Source organism: Ranitomeya imitator, chromosome 5, assembly GCF_032444005.1.
Source record: "Ranitomeya imitator isolate aRanImi1 chromosome 5, aRanImi1.pri, whole genome shotgun sequence".
Taxonomy (NCBI): Eukaryota; Metazoa; Chordata; class Amphibia; order Anura; family Dendrobatidae; genus Ranitomeya; species Ranitomeya imitator.
In genome coordinates, this window is record NC_091286.1 from 459,519,663 (window position 1) to 459,540,672 (window position 21,010).

At 45.2% G+C, this 21,010-nt stretch overlaps 1 protein-coding gene across 2 annotated transcripts in view; it reads right to left on the bottom strand.

Annotated features, from left to right (window-relative positions):
• Nucleotides 1-20,623, bottom strand: part of LOC138638182 (actin-like protein 6A) — a 62,829-nt gene extending 42,206 nt beyond the window's left edge. Inside the window, exons 1-2 of one of the 2 annotated variants that reach the window (XR_011312461.1) lie at nt 20,438-20,623; nt 13,086-13,162 (exon numbers count right to left, since the gene is read on the bottom strand). Coding sequence is in view for 1 of the 2 variants with exons in the window: in XM_069727267.1 (XP_069583368.1) it covers nt 13,086-13,162; nt 20,438-20,462 (102 nt within the window). In the remaining variant the exon portion in view is untranslated. The remainder of the gene's footprint in view (nt 1-13,085; nt 13,163-20,437) is intronic. The other variant, XM_069727267.1, reaches the window with a different exon arrangement.
• Between the last annotated feature and the right edge of the window lie 387 nt (nt 20,624-21,010).

Consider the following 21,010-nt stretch of genomic DNA (forward strand, 5'->3'; position numbering starts at 1 on the left):
CATTCACGCACCTGGGGCCTTTTAGGCCTGTTTACAATTATCATGGAATAACTCAAATAAAAATACTTTTCAAAGTTTATTGCAAAGTAAGGATGCATTCCCACTAGCGCAGGGGTCCGCCAGGACGGGATTCCGTAATGGATCTGACCTCCTGGTGACCCCAGCTAAGGCTGGCGGACGCATACCTGGGGCCTCGCAGGCCTGCCAGGTTACTTGTTTTCTATTTTCTGTAAAATTACTTTAGTTAGAATTTTGAAACTCTAGGTATTCCTCCGGTATATAGTTGTTAGTAATTTCCAGTTGTTCATATATTTTTATGTTATAGGCATTTCGGTATAACAACCTTTTTTGGGGACTACCCCATATTCACGCACCTGGGGCCTTTTAGGCCTGTGTGCAAATAACACAGAATAACTCAAATAAAAATACTTTTCAAAATTTATTTTACAAGGATGCATTTCAACTAAAATATAGGCATTCTATATGCAATTTTGTTATGAAAACATTTTTTGGTTGTAGCAAACTTGGTGCAGGAATATTTATTTGTAACTTTACATATTCCCCCGACAATTCTCGCATATTATTTTTTCGGCTGAATGTTCCTTGCATACATTTTGTCCGCAAGTAGAACAGAAATGCTCCGATTTTCTTTCCTTCTTTGCTGGACAAATATAGCAGCGCTTTCTTTTTTTTCTCTTTGCTCTGGATGTTCCAGAAAGCGTATTTCACATCGGATCATTGCCTCCGTAATTTGCCTTGATAAACATATCATGCTGCTTCTCTCCATCATAGTATGCATCAAAAGTTCATAACAAAGTTCTGTCAAAAATAGACGTCTCTTGTCTTTCCTGTTGGCATGGAATTCTGGATTAGTTTGACAATAAACAATGTAGCTATTGAGGGCTGACACATCAAGGATCTATATATATATATATATATATATATATATAATTGTCTAAGGGTTTTTCCGTCTGTGTCTGTCTGTCCTGGAAATCCCGGCTCTCTGATTGGTCGAGGCCATCGTCACCATGGCAACCATTATGACATCATCACCATGGCAACCATTATGACATCATCACCATGGCAACCGTTATGACATCATCATCGCCATGGCAACCATTGTGAGATCATCATCGCCATGACAACCATTGACATCATCGCCATGGCAACCATTATGACATCATCATCACCATGGCAACCATTATGACATCATCATCACCATGGCAACCATTATGACCATCATCATCGCCATGGCAACCATTATGACATCATCACCATGGCAACCATTATGACATCATCATCACCATGGCAACCATTATGACCATCATCATCGCCATGGCAACCATTATGACATCATCACCATGGCAACCATTATGACATCATCATCACCATGGCAACCTTTATGACATCATCATCGCCATGGCAACCATTATGACATCATCACCATGGCAACCATTATGACATCATCGCCATGGCAACCATTATGACATCACCATCGCAACCATTATGACATCATCACCACTATGGCAACCATTATGACATCATTATCACCATGGCAACCATTATGCCATCATCATCACCATGGCAACCTTTATGACATCACCATGGCAACCATTATGACATTATCGACAGGGTTTTTCCGTCTGTCTGTCTGTCCTGGAAATCCCGGCTCTCTGATTGGTCGAGGCCTCGACCAATCAGAGACCGGCACAGCGACGATGATGTCATAAAGGTTGCTGTTGTGAATTCTGTGGCAGAGCTCCCTCCTGTGGTCACAAGTGGTACTTCGGCTGGTTCTCTCTGTGAGCTTCCGTTGGTGGAGGAAAGTGGTACTGCGGCTTCTGAGTTTCCTTCCTCAGGTGATATGGTGAAGTCGTTAGGTGCTGCTCTATTTAACTCCAGCTAGTGCTTTGATCCTGGCCTCCAGTCAATGTTCTAGTATTGGACCTGTTTCCTCCTGGATCGTTCCTGTGGCCTGCTGCTCTGCATAGCTAAGTTCCTCTTTGCTATTTGTTTGCTGTTTTTTTCTGTCCAGCTTGTCAATTTGTTTTTTTCTGCTTGCTGGAAGTTCTGGGACGCAGAGGGTGTACCTCCGTGCCGTTAATTTGGTACGGAGGGTCTTTTTGCCCCCTTTGCGTGGTTTTTGTAGGGTTTTGTGTTGACCGCAAAGTTACCTTTCCTATCCTCGCTCTGTTCAGAAAGTTGGGCCTCACTTTGCTAAATCTATTTCATCTCTACGTTTGTCTTTTCATCTTAACTCACAGTCATTATATGTGGGGGCTGCCTTTTCCTTTGGGGCATTTCTCTGAGGCAAGGTAGGCTTATTTTCTATCTTCAGGCTAGCTAGTTTCTCAGGCCGTGCCGAGTTGCATAGGGAGCGTTAGGCGCAATCCACGGCTGCCTTTAGTGTGGTTGGAGAGGATTAGGGATTGCGGTCAACATAGTTCCCACGTCTCAGAGCTCGTTCTTGTTTTTTGGGTTATTGCCAGGTCACTGTATGTGCGCTGACCTCTATGTCCATTGTGGTACTGAATTACCTTTCATAACAGGTTGCCATGGCGACGAAGATGTAATAAAGGTTGCCTCGACCAATCAGCGACGGGCACAGTCTGCCGCGAATTCTGGAATCATCATTGTCCATATACTACGGGGACATGCATATTCTAGAATACCCGATGCGTTAGATTCGGGCCACAATCTAGTATTGGATAAAAAGGGCAACAGGCCAATGTTTAGTCTGCCTTTTGCACGAATACGCTCCAATCATTTCGTCCATCTTGTCGACACCTCCTTTTGTCTTATTATAATGCAGTATAATTTCAGTTGTTTTTTTCCTGTCATTGGTGTCAATACTTCCATCATGATGCATTGTACTCAGTAATATCACGGATTTTTCTTTCTTGGCTTTATAAGACACCATTGTTGCTTGATTGCAGAAACCGAATACACTCTCGTAGATTGTTCGCTGTGCATTGTGCTTCATGATTGGAGGAATTTTGCGGCGGTTTGGCCTCATAGTACCAACAAGTGTGAGTTGCTTTTGAAGCAAAAAGTTGGCAATTTCAAAATTGGTAAAGTAATTATCCATTGTAATATTTTTTCCTGAATTGAAAATTGGTAGAGCAAGTGTTTTTAGAGTGTTTAAAACACTTGCTAAAAACTCTCTAGAGTCATAAAAGTTCTTCCCCAGCAACAATACAGACTAAAAGACTGAGTATCACATGTAAACCTAGTACAGGCCTAAAAGGCCCCAGGTGCGTGAATATGGGGTAGTCCCAAAAAAAGGTTGTTATACTGAAATGTCTGTAACATAAAAATATATGAATAACTGGAAATTACTAACAACTATATACCTGAGGATTACCTAGATTTTCAAAATTCTAACTAAAGTACTTTTATAGAAAATAGAAAACAAGTAACCTGGCAGGCCTGCGAGGCCCCAGGTATGCGTTCTAGGGTTAACGGATCCCGCTGATTCGGAGATTGTTTTTCGTGACATATTGTACTTCATGTTAGTGGTAACATTTCTTCGATATTGCTTGCGATTATCTATGAAAAAAACTAAAATATGGCGAAAATTTTTAAAATTTTGCAATTTTTCAACTTTGTATTTTTATGCCCTTAAATCAGAGATACGTCACACAAAATGGTTAATAAATAACATTTCCCACATGTCTACTTTACATCAGCACAATTTTGGAAACAAATTTTTTTTTTTGTTATGAAGTTATAAGGGTAAAGGCTATGTGCACACCTTGCGGATTAGCCTTAGGAATTTCTGGTGCGGATTCTGCCTCTCCTGGCAGAAAACGCACCTGCGGATTTGTCGCGTTTTTTGTGCGGTTCTGCAGCGTTTTTTTGTGTGTTTTTTTTGCGGATTTGCTGTGTTTTTTACCCCTGCTGATTTCTATAATGGAATGGGTAAAAAAAAAAAAAAAATGCTGAAGATTCGCAAAAAAGAAGAGACACGCTACTTCTTTTAAACCGCAGCAGATTTTCCGCAAAGTGTGCACAGCTTTTTTTTTCTCTGTCGCCCATGACGGCACCACGGAGAGAGGGGATCCGCCCACCAAGGACAGCAAACCTACAGATAAAAAGGCGGTACCACTCTCCTGCATCAGTTGGTTTCCTGTCCTTGATGGGAGACCTACGGACTTACCAGATCGACGTTGGAATTCCGAGGCCAACCAGTCCGACTCAGGCAGCTGGGGTCCCTCTGCCTCGGCTTGGGTGGTGACCCGAAGCGCCACCGCTGGGGGCTAGTGGGCCTCTAGGGTGTGCGGGGGAGGTGACAATGATTTCGCGGTCACCTCCCGAGGTAAGATGCAGCAGCAGCAGCAGCAACATCCAGGGGGGTCCCTCTGTGGTTGCGGGAGGTGCGGCGTGGCCCTCCCCAAGAAGCATCAGTCTGCACACTGTACCGCCATCCGGCGTGCAGAGCCGCGCATTAGGGACTGCATAGGACCGGGGGCTCCGGTCAGCAGCGCCATATCTGCACTCCCGGGCGCCATCTTGAAAGCACGGCGCATGCCCGGGATTGCGCTGGTCTCGCGAGGCGGCAGGAGCTTCCGCGCAGGCGCCGGCGGTGTTTGCCGCTCGGGCGCCTAGAATGGTCTGCGCAGGCGCCGTAGAAGCTCGTCTGCGCAGGCACCGGCGTTGGGAGCTCCTCGCTGTCGGCTGGGAGCTACTGCGCAGGCGCGAAAAAAAAAAAGAGTGGCGGGAAAGCTTTAAATGGGAGAAGTTCCAACCTCCCAGTGGCTCTGCAATATTATCGGCGGGTACCTTGATTGTACCATATTTGGACGATTTCTTGGTGATAGGCTCCTCCCCGCAACATTGCGAGAATCAACTGGCAATAGCGATACATTCCTTAAAGGAATTGGGTTGGCTAATAAACATAGAAAAATTCAGACTAATGCCTTCTCAGGTCCAGGAGTACCCAGGTCTCACCCTAGATTAAAAAAAAAAAAATGGAATGTCGGCTCCCGGGGAACAAAATACAGAAACTAAAAAGTTTAGTATCAAGAATTCAATCTCTCCCCTCCATAACACTCCGTCAGGGTATGTCCCTCTTAGCCTCCATGACCTCTTGCATCCCCGCGGTCCAGTGGGCCCAGCTACATTCAAGAGATCTCCAATGGCAGATATTGTCAGAGCAAATCCATCTAGGGGGGCATTTAGACGGGCGGTTAACTATCTCCTCGCTCCAATCACTCTCTGACATGGTGGACATCGCAGGAAAATCTTTCCCAGGGAGTCCCATGGGTAATTCAGATCTCGAAAGTCCTGACTACGGACGCAAGCCCCTCAGGGTGGGGGGCTCATCTGGGCGATCTGGTAGCCCAGGGCATCTGGTCTCCGACACTAGCAAACAAATCCTCCAATATGAAGGAACTTCTTGCGGTCAAATTTGCCCTTCAGGAATTCTTGGGGGTCCTTCACTCTCACCACGTAAGGGTGATGTCGGACAACCGGGTGGTGGTATCATACCTAAATCACCAAGGGGGTACCCGTTCCAAAAATCTAATGGAAGTGACCAAGTCAATCCTACAAATAGCCGAGAGCAACCTCCTATCCCTAACAAGCCTGCACATAAAGGGAGTAGACAATTACAAAGCAGACTTTCTCAGTCGGTCCAGACTAAAACAGGGGGAATGGGAACTAAATCAGGCGATATTTACCCAGATCACAGAAAAATGGGGCGTTCCCAAAATAGATCTCTTTGCAAGCCACCTAAACAAAAAAGTAGTCTCCTTTTGCTCCCTATCTCCCCTGGGGAACCCAGTAGTAGTGGACGCATTTCTGATGTCTTGGGGTCACCAACTGGTCTATGCCTTCCCTCCTCTTATCCTGATTCCTGCAGTGCTGAGGAAGATTCGGGAGGACGGGGCGCTGGTCATCTTAATTGCCCCGTTCTGGCCGAAGAGACCTTGGTTCTCCTGGATGAGGAAGATGTCAATATCCGACCCATGGGTATTACCAGACCTCCAAGATCTATTGTCACAGGGCCCAGTCCATCATCCGCAAGTCAAGAACTTGCACTTGACAGCTAGGCTCTTGAAAGGAAACTATTAGAAAGCAGAGGGTTCTCTCCGGGGTTAATCTCAACTTTGTTACAAAGTAGGAAGCCGGTTACAACGAAACAGTACGGCAAGATATGGAAAAAGTTTCTGTCATCATCAGGTGCGAAATTAGGGAAAGAAATTCCCCTTAATTCCATATTAGAGTTCCTACAAAATGGGTTGGAGATGGGTTTAGCCACTAGTACCCTAAAAGTTCACGTGGCAGCATTGGGAGCTCTATTTAATTTTGATTTGGCTTCAAACAGGTGGGTCTCTAGATTCATCAGAGCAGCAGGAAGATCGAGGCCTCTTCCGGTAAAAGTTGTTCCTCAATGGGACTTAAATTTGGTCCTTAAAGCTCTAACTAGTCCACCATTTGAACCATTACACGAAACTTCAATAAAAAAAAAAATCTATCTCTCAAAACCGCCCTGCTAGTCGCCCTCACTTCTGCCCGTAGGGTTAGCGACTTATAGGCTCTTTCAGCTAACCCCCCTTACACACAATTTCTAGAGGATAGGGTCATTTTAAAAATCGAAGCCAGTTTCGGGAGATATGCTGGGTCTAAGTTTCACAGGTCTCAAGAGATATCTCTCCCCTCCTTCTGTCCCAACCCTAAAAAATAAGGAGGAACAAACATTACATACACTAGATGTAAGAAGATGTCTCTTACATTACCTAGAAGTCACTAGAGAGAGTAGGGAGGATCCCTCTCTGTTTGTGTGTTTCCAGGGTCCCCGGAAGGGGAAAAAAGCATCTAAAGCCACCATAGCAAGATGGATCACGGACGCAATCAGTCTTTCATACTCGGCAAGTGGAATGTCCGTTCCCGGGGAGGTTAAGGCTCACTCGACAAGGGCAGTGGCAACTTCTTGGGCGGAGAAGGCCGGAACTTCGATTGACCAGATATGTAGAGCTGCTACCTGGTCCTCACCATCCACATTCTATGGGCACTATAGATTGGACCTAATCTCCTCTTCAGACCTTACCTTTGGTAAAAGGGTTCTGGAAGCGGTGGTCCCTCCCTGAATGTACTATCTATGCAAATCTCTCCGTGGTGCAGTCATGGGCGACAGAGAAAAATATAGTTCTTACCGATAACGGTATTTCTCTGAGCCCATGACGGCACCCGTACATTCCCTCCCTTCACTTGTGGGTGCACACATCAACATAGTGCCATAGTCTATTCATAGTTTTTAAAGTCGTAAAGCGCTGCGGAATATGTTGGCGCTATATAAATAAAATTATTATTATTATTAAAGTCACGCAGTATCTCGTTATGCTAAACAATTAAAATTAACAAATGTTTTTAGTAGTCTCCCATCGTTCTCTATGTAAAACAACTGATGCAGGAGAGTGGTACCGCCTTTTTATCTGTAGGTTTCCTGTCCTTGGTGGGCGGATCCCCTCTCTCCGTGGTGCCGTCATGGGCTCAGAGAAATACCGTTATCGGTAAGAACTATATTTTTCTCATTGATTTACATTGTACTGTAAATCAATTGCGGATCTGCAGCGTTTCTGCACCGCAGAAAACGCTGCGGATCCGCAGAGAATCCGCAACGTGTGCACATAGCCTAAAAGTTGACCAGCGATTTCTCATTTTTACAACAAAATTTACAAAACCATTTTTTTTTTTTTTTTTTTTTTTTTTTTTTAGGGACCATCTCACATTTAAAGTCACTTTGAGGGGTGTACATGACAGAAAATACCCAAACTAGACACCATTCTAAAACTACACCCCTCACGGTGCTCAAAACCACATTCAAGAAGTTTATTAACCCTTGACGTGCTTCACAGCAACTGAAACAATGTGGAAGGAAAAAAATGAACATTTAACTTTTTTTTGCAAGCATTTTACTTCAGAACCAATTTTTTTATTTTCACAAGTGTAAAGAGAAAATGAACCACAAAATTTGTGCAATTTCTCCTGAATACGCCGATACCCCATGTGTGGGGGTAAACCACTGTTTGGGCGCATGGCAGAGCTCGGAAGGGAAGGAGCGCCATTTCACTTTTCAATGCAAAATTGGCTGGAATTGAGATGGGACGCCATGTTGCGTTTGGAGAGCCACTAATGTGCCTAAACATTGAAACCCCCCACAAGTGACACCATCTTGGAATGTAGACCCCCTAAGGAACTTATCTAGATGTGTGGTGAGCACTTTGAACCCACAAGTGCTTCAGAGAAGTTTATAACATAGAGCCGTGAAAATAAAAAATAAAAAATCATAAAAATGCGATCTTTTCGACCACAAATTCTTATTTTCACAAGGGTAACAGGAGAAAATAGACCATGAAAGATGTTGTGCATTTTGTCCTGAGTACGCCGATACCCCATATGTGGGGATAAACCACTGTTTGGGTGCATGGCAGAGCTTGGAAGAGGAGTGCCGTTTGACTTTTTCAATGCAGAATTGGCTGGAATGGAGATCGGACGCCATGTCGCGTTTGGAGAGCCCCTGATGTGCCTAAACAGTGGAAACCCCCCACAAATGACCCCATTTTGGAAACTAAACCCATTAAGGCACTTATGTAGATGTGTGGGGAGCACTTTGAATCCCCAAGTGATTCACAGAAATTTATAACAAAGAGCCGTGAAAATAAAAAAAAAAAATCTTTTTTTTTCCCCACAAAAATGATTTTTTTAGCCCCCATTTTTTATTTTCCCATGGGTAACAGGAGAAATTGGACCCCAACATTTGTTGTCCAATTTGTTCCGAGTACGCTGATACCCCATATGTGGGGGGACCACTGTTTGGGCACACATCAGGGCTCGGAAGGGAAGTAGTGACGTTTTAAAATGCAGACTTTGATGGAATGGTCTGCGGGTGTCATGTTGAATTATCAGAGCCCCTGATGTACCTAAACAGTCGAAACCCCCCACAAGTCACCCTATTTTGGAAACTAGACCTCCCAAGGAACTTATCTAGATATGTGATGAGCATTTTGAAAGCCAAAGTGCTTCACAGAAGTTTGACACAGAGCCATGAAAATAAAAAATGATTTTTTGCCCCCAATTTTTTTTTATTTTCACAAGGGTAACAGGAGAAACTGGACCCCAAAAGTTGTTGTACAATCAGTCCTGAGTACGCTGATAACCCATATGTGGGGTAAACCACTGTGTGGGCACACAACAGAGCTCAGAAGAGAGGGAGCACCAATTGACTTTTTGAACGCAAAATTGGCTGTCACGTTTGGAGACCCCCTGATGTATCCAAGCAGTGGAAACCCCCCAATTCTAACTCCAACCGTAAACCCAACACACCCCTAACGCTAATCCCAACCCAATCAATACCCTAACCCCAAAACACCCCTAACCCTAATCAAATCCCTAAGCCCAACACACCCCTAATCATAATCTCAACCCTAACCCTAACCCTAATCCCAAACGTAACCCTAATACCAACCCTAACCCAAATCCCAACTCTAACCCCAACCCTAACCCGAAAATAGAAATACATACATTTTTTTATTTTATAATTTTTTCCTAACTAAGGGGGTGATAAAGGGGGGGTTATTAACTATTTTTTTTATTTTGATCACTGTGATAGGATCTCACAGTGACCAAAATAAAACAAGAGGAAGAATCTTCCTCTACCGGCTGGCACATCACAGACCATTCTTGAAGAAAACCTGTTGGAGCCTGTAATATACCTGAGACTGGGACGGAAATTTGTCTTCCAACAAGATAATGATCCCAAACATAAAGCAAAATCTACCATGGAATGGTTCACAAATAAACGTATCCAGGTGTTAGAATGGCCAAGTCAAAGTCCAGACCTCAATCCATTTGAGAATCTGTGGAAAGAGCTGAAAACTGCTGTTCACAAATGATCTCCATCAAACCTCACTGAGCTCGAGCTGTTTGCCTAGGAAGAATGGGCAAGAATTTCAGTCTCTCGAAGTACAAAACTGATAGACATACCCCAAGTGACTTGCAGCTGTAATCACAGAAAAAGGTGGCGCAACAAAGTATTAAGTTAAAGGAGCCGAATAATATTGCACGCCCCACTTTTCAGTTTCTGAATTTCCACAAATTTAAAATAACCAATAAATGTAATTCAACTTCACAATTGTGTTCCACTTGTTGTTGATTCTTCACCAAAAATTTACATTTGGTATCTCTATGTTTGAAGCATGATATGTGGGAAAAGGTTGAAAAGTTCCAGGGGGGCGAATACTTTTACAAGGCACTGTACATACATACAAAAAAAATAAAAAAAATATAACTTCCTTCTCACCCCCCAATGGGGATAGTCTTTTTAGTCCTTTCTCATTCTCGGGTCCTCTACCAGAGGTCTTGGAGTTTGAGGGTTCTGTGCAGGATCCCAGTTGTTCGCAGCATTACGATTATCTGGACAGAGAGTTCAGATGTTGCTCCTGGGATCTGTCGTAACCATTTTCCCAACTTAGGGGTCACTGCTCCAAGTGCTCCTATCATCACTGTTGCCATCACCTTCCACAATTTCTCCAGTGCTCCCTTGAGGCCCTGGTATTTCTACAGCTTCTCATATTCCTTCTGATGTTGCTGTCACTTGGCACTGCCACATCTATTATCATTGCTGTTGTCTGATCCCTGTCTACTATCACAATGTCTGGTTGGTTAGCCACCACCTGCTTATCCATCTGGAGCTCAAAGTCCCACAGGATTTTAGCAATTTCATTCTCCACCACTTTTTCTGTGGTCTCCTACCTGGACTTATCCCATATGCTGTGCAGATGTTCCTGTATACAATTCCCACTACTTTCGGTATACGCTGTTCATGCTTGCATTTTGCATCCTGCCACTATGTGTTGGACTGTTTGAGGTTTCTTTGCATAGTCTGCACCTTGGGTTTTGTCTTGTCTGGTAGATTCCAGCTTCTTCAGAATTGGTACTTAGTGCTTACTCTTGTGCCACTATGATTAGGGCCTCTGTGCGGTCTCCGAGTCCAGCTTTCTCCATGGACAAGGTGGCAGATGAATTGCCGGCTTTTCAACCAAAAAAATAAATAAAAAACGGACATCACTCGCATGGTCCGAGTGCTGTGCGATATTTTTCTCGCACCCATAGGTTTGCATTGGCGAGTCTTGGTGCCAATTGCAGCATGCTGTGACTTTACACGCACTTTCAATACTCCTGAGGAAAAAACGCTTATGTGAGCTGCCCCATAGATTAACACTGGACCGAGTGCTATGGGAGAAAACCTCACATAGCACTCGACCTAACTCTACGGTAGTGTGACGCCGGCCTAAATTACAAAATCGTGCAGACAGACTCTCAATAATTGATTACTAGCTCCAATTAACACTAGCCCCTGCTACAAAAATGATATGAATTGCATTTACCAAGGCAATACTGCAGCTCTCTGAGGCAGCATTGGATGGGAAAAGTGGATGCAAAAAGAAAATCTAAAAGGATAGGATTGAAAGGCCACAAAAACTACATTTGATTACAGCCTAAATGGGTTTTTCAAAGATATGATGTTAATGCTGAGCAGGGTGACCTCTTGATTGCGTAGGTGCCTGACAAACCATGAAGAACCCAAAGAGCTTTGACCCCTTCAATCAGGTGATTTGTGAGAGTGATAAGACTACTCCATCACTGGTGTAAGATTGATGGCCTACAATAAGGCTAGACAATCAATATCAAAGTCTAAAGGTACCGTCACATTTAGCGACGCTGCAGCGATATAGACAATGAGCCGATCGCTGCAGCGTCGCTGTTTAGGTCGCTAGGAGACGTCAAACACCGACAACAGCTGAGCGATGCAGGAGCGATCCAGTGAAGTACTTATCGTTCTCGCTGGTTGTTAGCTCCATGTAAAACCATTGCAGGCATCGTTGCTTTTGCTGTCAAACATGACGAATCACGCCGACCTGACGACCAAATAAAGTTCCGGACTTTCAGCTACGACCAGCGATGTCACAGCAGGATCCTGATCGCTGCTGCGTGTCAAACACAACGAGATCGCTATCCAGGACGCTGCAACGTCACAGATCGCTGTCGTTCTCGTTGGTAAGTTGCTTAATGTGACGGTACCTTTAGAAAACCCCTTTATCTAATTAGGCTAACAGTATCTACTATATCGGGGATCCCCAACCTGTGGCTCGCGAGCCCGTGAGGTGTGGCTCGTGGCTGCCTGCCAGCAAGGAGCATTAGCACAAGGTGTAAATAACTATTAAGAGCAGATCTCTAAATGGTGACTTGTGTGTGCAGCACTGCACAGAAGAACAGATCTGAATGGGGGTGAGATAGAGCTAGAAACCATAAAGCTTGGCATACTGCCTTGGTGTGATTTCAGTGGAAAAGCTTTGGTTATCATTATACCGGTAATCGAGGCTCTTGATGTCACTACTGAGAGTGGGGAAAGAGCTGGTTGTGTCGCTGATTGGTCTCGCCAGCTGCCTGTCATGGCTGCCACGACCAATCAGCGACAGCCACAGTCCGATTAGTCCCTCCCCTGCAGTCAGCACCCGGCGCCTGCTCCATACTCCCCGCTCACACAGGGTTAATGCCAGCAGTAACAGACCGCGTTATGCCGCGGGTAACTCACTCCCTTACCGCCGCTATTAACCCTGTGTGACCAAGTTTTTACTATTGATGCTGCCTGTGCAGCGTCAATAGTAAAAACATCTAATATTAAAAATAAAAAATCATTATATACTCACCTTTCATGACACTCCGGTGACCGCTCCATGCAAGCAGCAGGTTCCGGTGCCAAGGATGGTATGGGAGAAGGACCTGCCATGATGTCACGGTCATGTGACCGCGACATCATCACAGGTCCTGCGCGAGAAGGACCTGCCATGACGTCACGGTCATGTGACCGAACTACAAGGGGCCCTCGGAAGGTGATTATATGTTTATTTTTTAACCTGTGACATATGTGGCTGGACAATATACTACGTGGCTGGGCAATATACTATGTGGACATGCATATTCTAGAATACCCGATGCGTTAGAATCGGGCCACCATCTAGTACATATATAAAGCACTTGATTTGCTCAAAGATGCCAGTTTAAAAACAGCAGCTGCTCACCTTAGGGCAGTCCTCTCCTGCATAGCCAGCACGTACCGAAAAGGAGCCGATATCAAAGACCAATGCTCCCACCTCATCTACAAGAGAAAGTAAATACATTTTTCTTAAAATTAATACAAAACACACGTATAAAGGTTTAAACATCAAATGTTAACAGACAAGCCTGAGCGCAGAACTTAGCCCAGCCAATATTGCCAAGACCTTTATTAAACAGATTGTGAATTCCCCCCAAAATGCTGAACAAAGGTGGAAATGTGATTAAAGGGATTGTCCACTACTAGGATAACCTTTTCTTAAACTAAATGTTCAGCCCCTAAAAAATAAAGCCTATACTCACCTCGGCTCCGTTCCAGCGGTGTCGGCACTTGCGGTCCTGAGGGCTGTGATGCAGACTTGTGACACGTGATGCCCGGTGCCCAATCAGCGCTGCCATCACTGTCCCCGCCTGCAGACAAACTGAACGTGAAGAGGAAGCCAAGGCTGCAGCCGATCTCTGACTTCCTCTTGATGTTCACTTTGTGCGTAAGCGGAGACAGTGACACCAACGCTGAGTAGGCGGCGGGCATCACATGTCAATCCACCGCGAGTGCTGACACCACTGGAATGGAAGCGGCACCGGAGGAGAGTATACGCTTTATTATTTTATCAGGGGAAAACATTTACGGAAGTTTAAGAAGGGGTTGTCCAAGTAGTGTACAACTCTTTTAAATTATAAAAAGTATATTCAAAGACCTGTAACCATATTGCTCCAACTTAGAGGGTGCTCCTGTGGTCTGACAGGACAGAAATCCCATTCACCTCGAAGCAGATTGGCTACATACTCGGACCATGCGAGTGCCGTCCAATTTTTACACAGCAACGTCCCCAAATGCTGGCAATTCATCTGCCGCATACCATAAAATCAGAGCGTGACCCTACAGAATAGAATAGCTATACATAGAATAGATAGATAATATATATGTGACTCACATCTTTATTAGTACAGTGCTCGGGTAGCTTATTGCACATGTATTTATTTTTACATACCAAATTATTTTCTGGAAAAAAAAATAAATAAGTGGTGTGGGATACCCAGACATTTCAGTAACCAGCAGATGGAAAGCAGACAGCTGGGGCTGATGTTTATAGCCAGGGGAAGGTATTAATACCCATGGAGCTTCCCAGTCTATTAAAATCAGCTCACAGTTGTATACTTAGCCTCTACTGGTTAGTAAAATGGGGGACCCAAGAAAAACAAATAAATTTATGTATGTAAAGGTCCCCCTATAATCAATAACCAGAAAAGGTTAGGCAGGCCGTTGTGGGCTGACATTAATAGCCTAATTAATTAATTGGCCCCTGCCAGACTAAAAACATCAGCTCTCAGCTGCCCCAGTAATGGTGCATCCAAACCTGGCACTTAGCCTCTGTCTACCCACTTGCCCTGGTCCAGTGTAAAGTGGTGTGATAATTGGGGTGGTTATGTCACCTTTGTATTGTCAGGTGACATTAAGCTCAGAGGCTAGTAATGGAAAGACGTCTAAAAGATGCCCCCATCACTAATCCCATAATGAATATATGAAAATACAAAATATATATATATATATATATATATATATATATATATATATATATATATATATATATATATATATATATATATATATATATATATATATATATATATATATATATATATACACATATATACACACATATAGCCACACACCCTGACTAAAGTCATTTAATCCCCTCACGACATGCGCCGTACATGTACTGCACGTGTTGTGTCTCCCCCTTTGATGTGAGCTCCGGCGCTGAGCCCACATCTTTCCCTACATATGTCAGCTGTTTTGAAAATCTGACTTGTGCCCGGAACAGCAACGGGTGGAATCATGATCCACCCATGGCTATTAACCCGTTAAATGCCCCTGTCAAACTGCCAGCAGCATTTAACGCACGCTTCTGGCATTGGGCTGGATACCCCCTCATTGGTGACCGCGGGTTACTGATGGGTTGGCATGACAACCAGTAGTCTCCTACAGACCTCTATGGTTGTCACTGCCGGCTTGCTATGAGCGAGGCTTGGTGACTGGCGCTCACAGCAAGTCAGCAATTCTGCTTCATACAGGCGATCTGATCATTGCTTGTATGTAGCATAGCCGATCGGGTTATGGCAGCGTCTAGTCTCCCATGGATACTATTGAGAATACAATATAGGAGAACGTGGTCAAATTCTGTGCTGCTGAATCATTGTACTCCAAAGGTATTATTAAAAGTGGTTTTTATTCAACGCGTTTCTGAGTTTCAAAGAACTCCATCAGGAAATACCACATAAGAAAGGTTTCAAATGTGGTATTCCTGATGGAGTTTTTTGAAACTCAGAAATACGTTGAATAAAAACCACTTTTAATAATACCTTTGGAGTACAATGATTCAGCAGCACAGAATTTGACCACGTTTTCCTATATTGTATTCTCAAAGGCCAGTCCCTCATGGACCTGCGGCAGCAAATCTCTCCAATGCTCGTCTTAAGCGACATCTGGTGAGTGCTATTACTTTGCATTGACTACTTAAAACTCGGATAAAACCCTATTGCGCTATTTCTCTTTTTATATGGATACTATTGAAGCATGCCAAGAGAAAAAAAAAATGTTTTTAAAAATATAACAAAAATATACAGTACAGACCAAAAATTTGGACACCTCATTTAAATATTTTTCTGTATTTTCATGACTATGAAAATTGTACATTCACACTGAAGGCAACAAAACTATGAATTAACACTTGTGGAATTATATACTTAATTTCAGTTGTTTCACACATTTTTGCTATGTCTTATATTCTAGGTTCTTCAAAGTAGCCACCTTTTCCTTTGATGACTGCTTTGCACACTCTTGGCATTCTCTTGATGAGCTTCAAGAGGTAGTTACCGGGAATGGTCTTCCAACAATCTTGAAGGAGTTCCCAGAGATGCTTAGCACTTGTTGACCCTTATGCCTTCACTCTGCGGTCCAGCTCACCCCAAACCATCTCGATTGGGTTCAGGTCTGGTGACTGTGGAGGCCAGGTCATCTGGCGTAGCACCCCATCACTCTCCTTCTTGGTCAAATAGCCCTTACACAGCCTGGAGGTGTGTTTGGGGTCATTGTTCTGTTGAAAAATAAATGATGGTCCAACTAAACGCAAACCCGGATGGAATAGCATGCCGCTTCAAGATGCTGTGGTAGCCATGCTGGTTCAGTATGCCTTCAATTTTGAATAAATCCCCAAATCACCAGTAAAGCACCCCCACACCATCACACCTCCTCCTCCGTGCTTTACGGTGGCAACCAGGCATGTAGAGTCCATCCGTTCACCTTTTCTGCATCGCAAAAAGACACGGTGGTTCGAACCAAAGCTCTCAAATTTGGACTCATCAGATCAAAGCACAGATTTCCACTGGTCTAATGTCCATTCCTTGTGTTCTTTAGCCCAAACAAGTCTCTTCTGCTTGTTGCCTGTCCTTAGCAGTGGTTTCCTAGCAGCTATTTTACTATGAAGGCCTGCTGCACAAAGTCTCCTCTTAACAGTTGTTGTAGAGATGTGTCTGCTGCCAGAACTCTGTGTGGCATTGACCTGGTCTCTAATCTGAGCTGCTATTAACCTGCGATTTCTGAGGCTGGTGACTCGGATAAACTTATTCTCAGAAGCAGAAGTGACTCTTGGTCTTCCTTTTCTGGGGCGGTCCTCATGTGAGCCAGTTTCTTTGTAGTGCTTGATGGTTGTTAAGTCAATCAACCACAAGTTTCAGAACTGCATCTTGAACACCCCAAAAAATACCAAAGTTCAAAATCGGTCTCCCCAGACCGAAGACAACAGCAGGGTTAAAGTAATGATGGACACTCATTTTTCTTTACTTACCTGCTTTTTTCTTGCCTCAATACAAATTCTAACAGTCTATTCAGTAGGTCTATCAGCTGTGTATCCACCAGACTTCTGCACAACAAAACTGATGGTCCGAACCCCACTTTTTTGTTAAGTATATAATTCCACATGTGTGATTTCATAGTTTTGATGCCTTCAGCGTGAATGTACAATTTTCATAGTCATGAAAACAGAAAAATCTTTAAATGAGAAGGTGTCCAAACTTTTGGTCTGTACTGTAAAAGTTCAAATCGCCCCACTTTCGCCCCATTCAAAAAAAAAAAACCAAACATATTTAGTATCACCGCGTTCAGAATCGCCCGATCAATAAAAAAAAAAAAAGGATTAACCTGATCACTAAATGGCATAATGAGAAAAAAAAAAAGTCAAAACGCCAGAATTACTTTTTTTTGGTCGCTGTAACATTGCACTGAAATGCAATAACGGGCGATCAAAAGATCGTATCTGCACCAAAATGGTAAAATTAAAAACTTCAGCTCGGTGCGCAAAAAAATAAGCCCTCAGCCAACCCGAGATCACGGGAAAAAATTCCAAGTGCAGTGCAATTACAAAAAAAGTGCAATCCCCAGTTATTTTTTTTTAACCATTTTCACTAAATGCCAAAACTAAACTGCCATTATGATCATCCAGGTCATTACGAGTTCATAGACACCAAACATGTCTATTAGTGATGAGCGAGTGTACTTGTTGCTCGGGATTTCCCCAGCACGCTCGGGTGACCTCCGAGTATTTATGACTGCTCGGAGATTTAGTTTTCATCCCCGGAAGCTGAATGATTTACAGCTACTGGAGCGCCCCCAAGGGCTAGGGGTTACTCGGTGCCGGGCCCTTCGGTTCTCAAGGGGGATGTCACGGTGGCTGACCTGGTCCGTGGCCCTAGGGACGTCCGTTGTAAATGGGGAAAGGTCTTTAAAGGGATAGTGTTCGTGACGCCACCTGTGGTATTCGGTCAGGGTGACCGACGCTGCTTAGGGGTCCGCTGGGGTGATGTTATGGCAGCTGGATAGTATACCTTACCACAGGTGAAGTATGTCCCCAGGGCTTCCCAGTGTGTGGATGGTGTGAGGACACAACGAGGACACAAGGTTGCAGTCTCTTTACCTTGATGGTATGTGCACACGTTGCGGATTTCCGCAGCTGCGGATCCGCAGCAGTTTCCCATGAGTTTACAGTACAATGTAAACCTATGGGAAACGAAATCCGCAGTGCACATGCTGCGTAAAAAACCATGCAGAAACGCAGCGTTTTATTTTCCGCAGCATGTCAATTCTTTGTGCGGAACCCGCAGTGTTTTTACACCTGCTCCAATAGAAAACTGCAGATGCAAAACCGCAGCGGAATCCACAATAGAAATTGCGATAAATCCGCAGGAAAAAACGCAGCGGTTTTGCACTGCGGATTTATCATATCCGCTGCGGAAACATCCACAGAGGAGCTTTCTACGTGTGCACACACCCTTACTGAAGACTTCAGCATCCACAGTCCAGAGCACCAGATCACAGGGCAGGCTGAGTCCGGCCGGTCTGAAGGCAAATCCAGAGTCCCCTTATCCAGGTGGAAATCAGTAGCCTTCCTCCAGTACCTGGATGTTGTAGTACGTCCCTGCTGTGCGTCTCGATAAGGTCTTCACAACTGTTGTGGGTGTTATGTCTTTCTCTCTGTCCCCCTGATGGTAAGGATAGGACAAACCCGTATGACTAATGGCCGGAGGCTTTTTACAGGGACTCTAGCACGCTCTGGCCCCCACAGTTGCCACCGTGCTTCCTGGGTATAAGTCTGACAACTAATATGGAACTAGCTGTCCTGCCGGTCTGTGGAGCCAGGCTTGGAGACGATGACTCCCTCGGTGTTCCGGCTACCGGCTTCTTCGCCTCAGAAGGAGGCAGCCTTTTACAGGGCAGAACTCCTTCTGGTTTCCTCTCCTTTTGCTATGACTTCGTTTCTCACTCTCAGCAACGCAATTCCCTTCAATGTCTCTTTCTTTGGATGCTGCCGCATTGGTAAGCAGGCGCATCTCTGTGTCCTTCTGTCTAGGCCTCTGACAGGATCCCACCCCTGTCAGGGACCCACTACCTGAGCAAAGCCCAGATAGCAGCTCACTCGGTGAAGCCCAGCCAGCGTCCGCCAGACTGGTGCTGCCTGGGTGAAACCCAGCTCGCTTCTCTCTACTTCCTATCCAGCCCACCAGTTTTACCTGATTGTGAAGAGTGCCCTAATAAATAGGAGCATAGCTCCCCCTGGTGGACTGGAGTGTGAAGTGTGTTGTGTGGTTTGTGATACCTGGTAAAGTGAGCTCCTTTATTGCCTTCAGACGTAACATCACTCCCCTAGCATTCACTCTACTACAGCTTAGGGTTCTGATGTATCACCCACGCCCTATGATGATTCATTTGGGAATCCTCAGTGCATGATGGGATATGCAAACGAATTATCATCTGCTGGCTGAAACTGCTGTCACTCCCTTTTCTGCCCCAAAACATCATCAGGAAGCGGTAACACATTTGTTCTCTTGGTCCATGAAACAAGACGTCATCACTGAGATCCGTTTCAGATGTTGGGTTGTGTATTTTCTACTGCGTAGGCATCACAAGCGCACCGAGGAGGGATCGCAGAGGGGAGTGACGCGGGCGGAAGACAATACGATGCCCAGCTAGTGAAACGGATGCAAGTGATGACGTCTCTAGTCATGGGCCAAGAGAACAAGCGTGTTACCGCCCCTGATGACGCTTCGTTCAAGGGCGGCAAATGAAGCAACAGAAGTGTCAGGATGACCCGACATCCCCCGATAAAGAGGAGTGACGGCAGTATCAGGCACTGGGATCCTCAAACAAATCATATAGAGGGAATATTACCAGGATTTAAATTACAGAAGTTATAGATTTAGGCATGGAATGTTACTTTGGGGTCTCGGACTAACCCTGTAACTTCTGTCCTGCAGCAGGATGGCTGTCTTATCAATAACTCCGCCATGGTCGTATCCAGCGGACATGTTCACAGCTTTCTTCTGTATGGCCAGCTATAAGCCAGGACGCCTCCGATCACTGACCCTGAGCAGTGGGCACACACTAGAGACATTCATGAGAGACCATGCACCCAAACTATAGCAATAAGCTGCTACAAGGCACCTGCAGAACCTCTTTGCAGCATGGCGTTCCGGATACAGCATCAGGTGATGTATCCATGGCAACCAGTTTGTGGCTTAAGGTCCGGCCAGCGACCACTTCAGGCCATCTCTGTGCACATGATGGTGCAGCTCGGGGAGAAGTCTACACATGCATCATCCTGCAGCCCCCCGACTATAGTGGGCACTGCCGTGCTGCACAGTGAGGGGGATATGCACTGCCTCACACGTACCCGGTCACACCCTGCGGTACCGCACACACAAACGTGTCATGTGCCTGCACCGTCTCCCCTTACTGGCGCCATGGCTCCCGGCCCTCACATACCTCCGCCGTACACTCCTCCGCTCATCTCCAGCTTTGCACACTTGCACCAGGGTACCGATCTACCACGACTGAGGGCTGGAGCCGGGAGAAACACAATGCGCGCCAACAATGGTGCACTCTCGCCGCACGTTAAACACGTCACCGCCGGACTGGACGAATCGAATGCCAGGGCGCACGGAGGCCCCGCCTATCAGCGGCATAGAGGCCCCGCCTACCAACGGCATTGAGGCCCCGCCTACCAACGGCATAAAGGCCGGGCAATTGCACAAAGCAATTGATCATTGTCCTTCAAGACTGCGCATGTGCGAGGGGCTTCGAGGAATAACGGAAGTGCCTTTCATATTCGTGCTCGCTAATATTATTTTTCTCTAGTGATGGGCCGGGAATAGCTGTAGTGAAGTGCTACACGAGTACACGGGGTGTACCAAGATGGCGGTGGGCAGACTTCCGCTATCAAATGGGAAAAGGCAACTCTAGGAAATGGCTGACTACTATTCGAGTATAGTCAGAGCCACGTCCTGTATAGCTGGGTGGCTGCAGAGTGGGCCACGTCCTGTATAGCTGGGTGGCTGC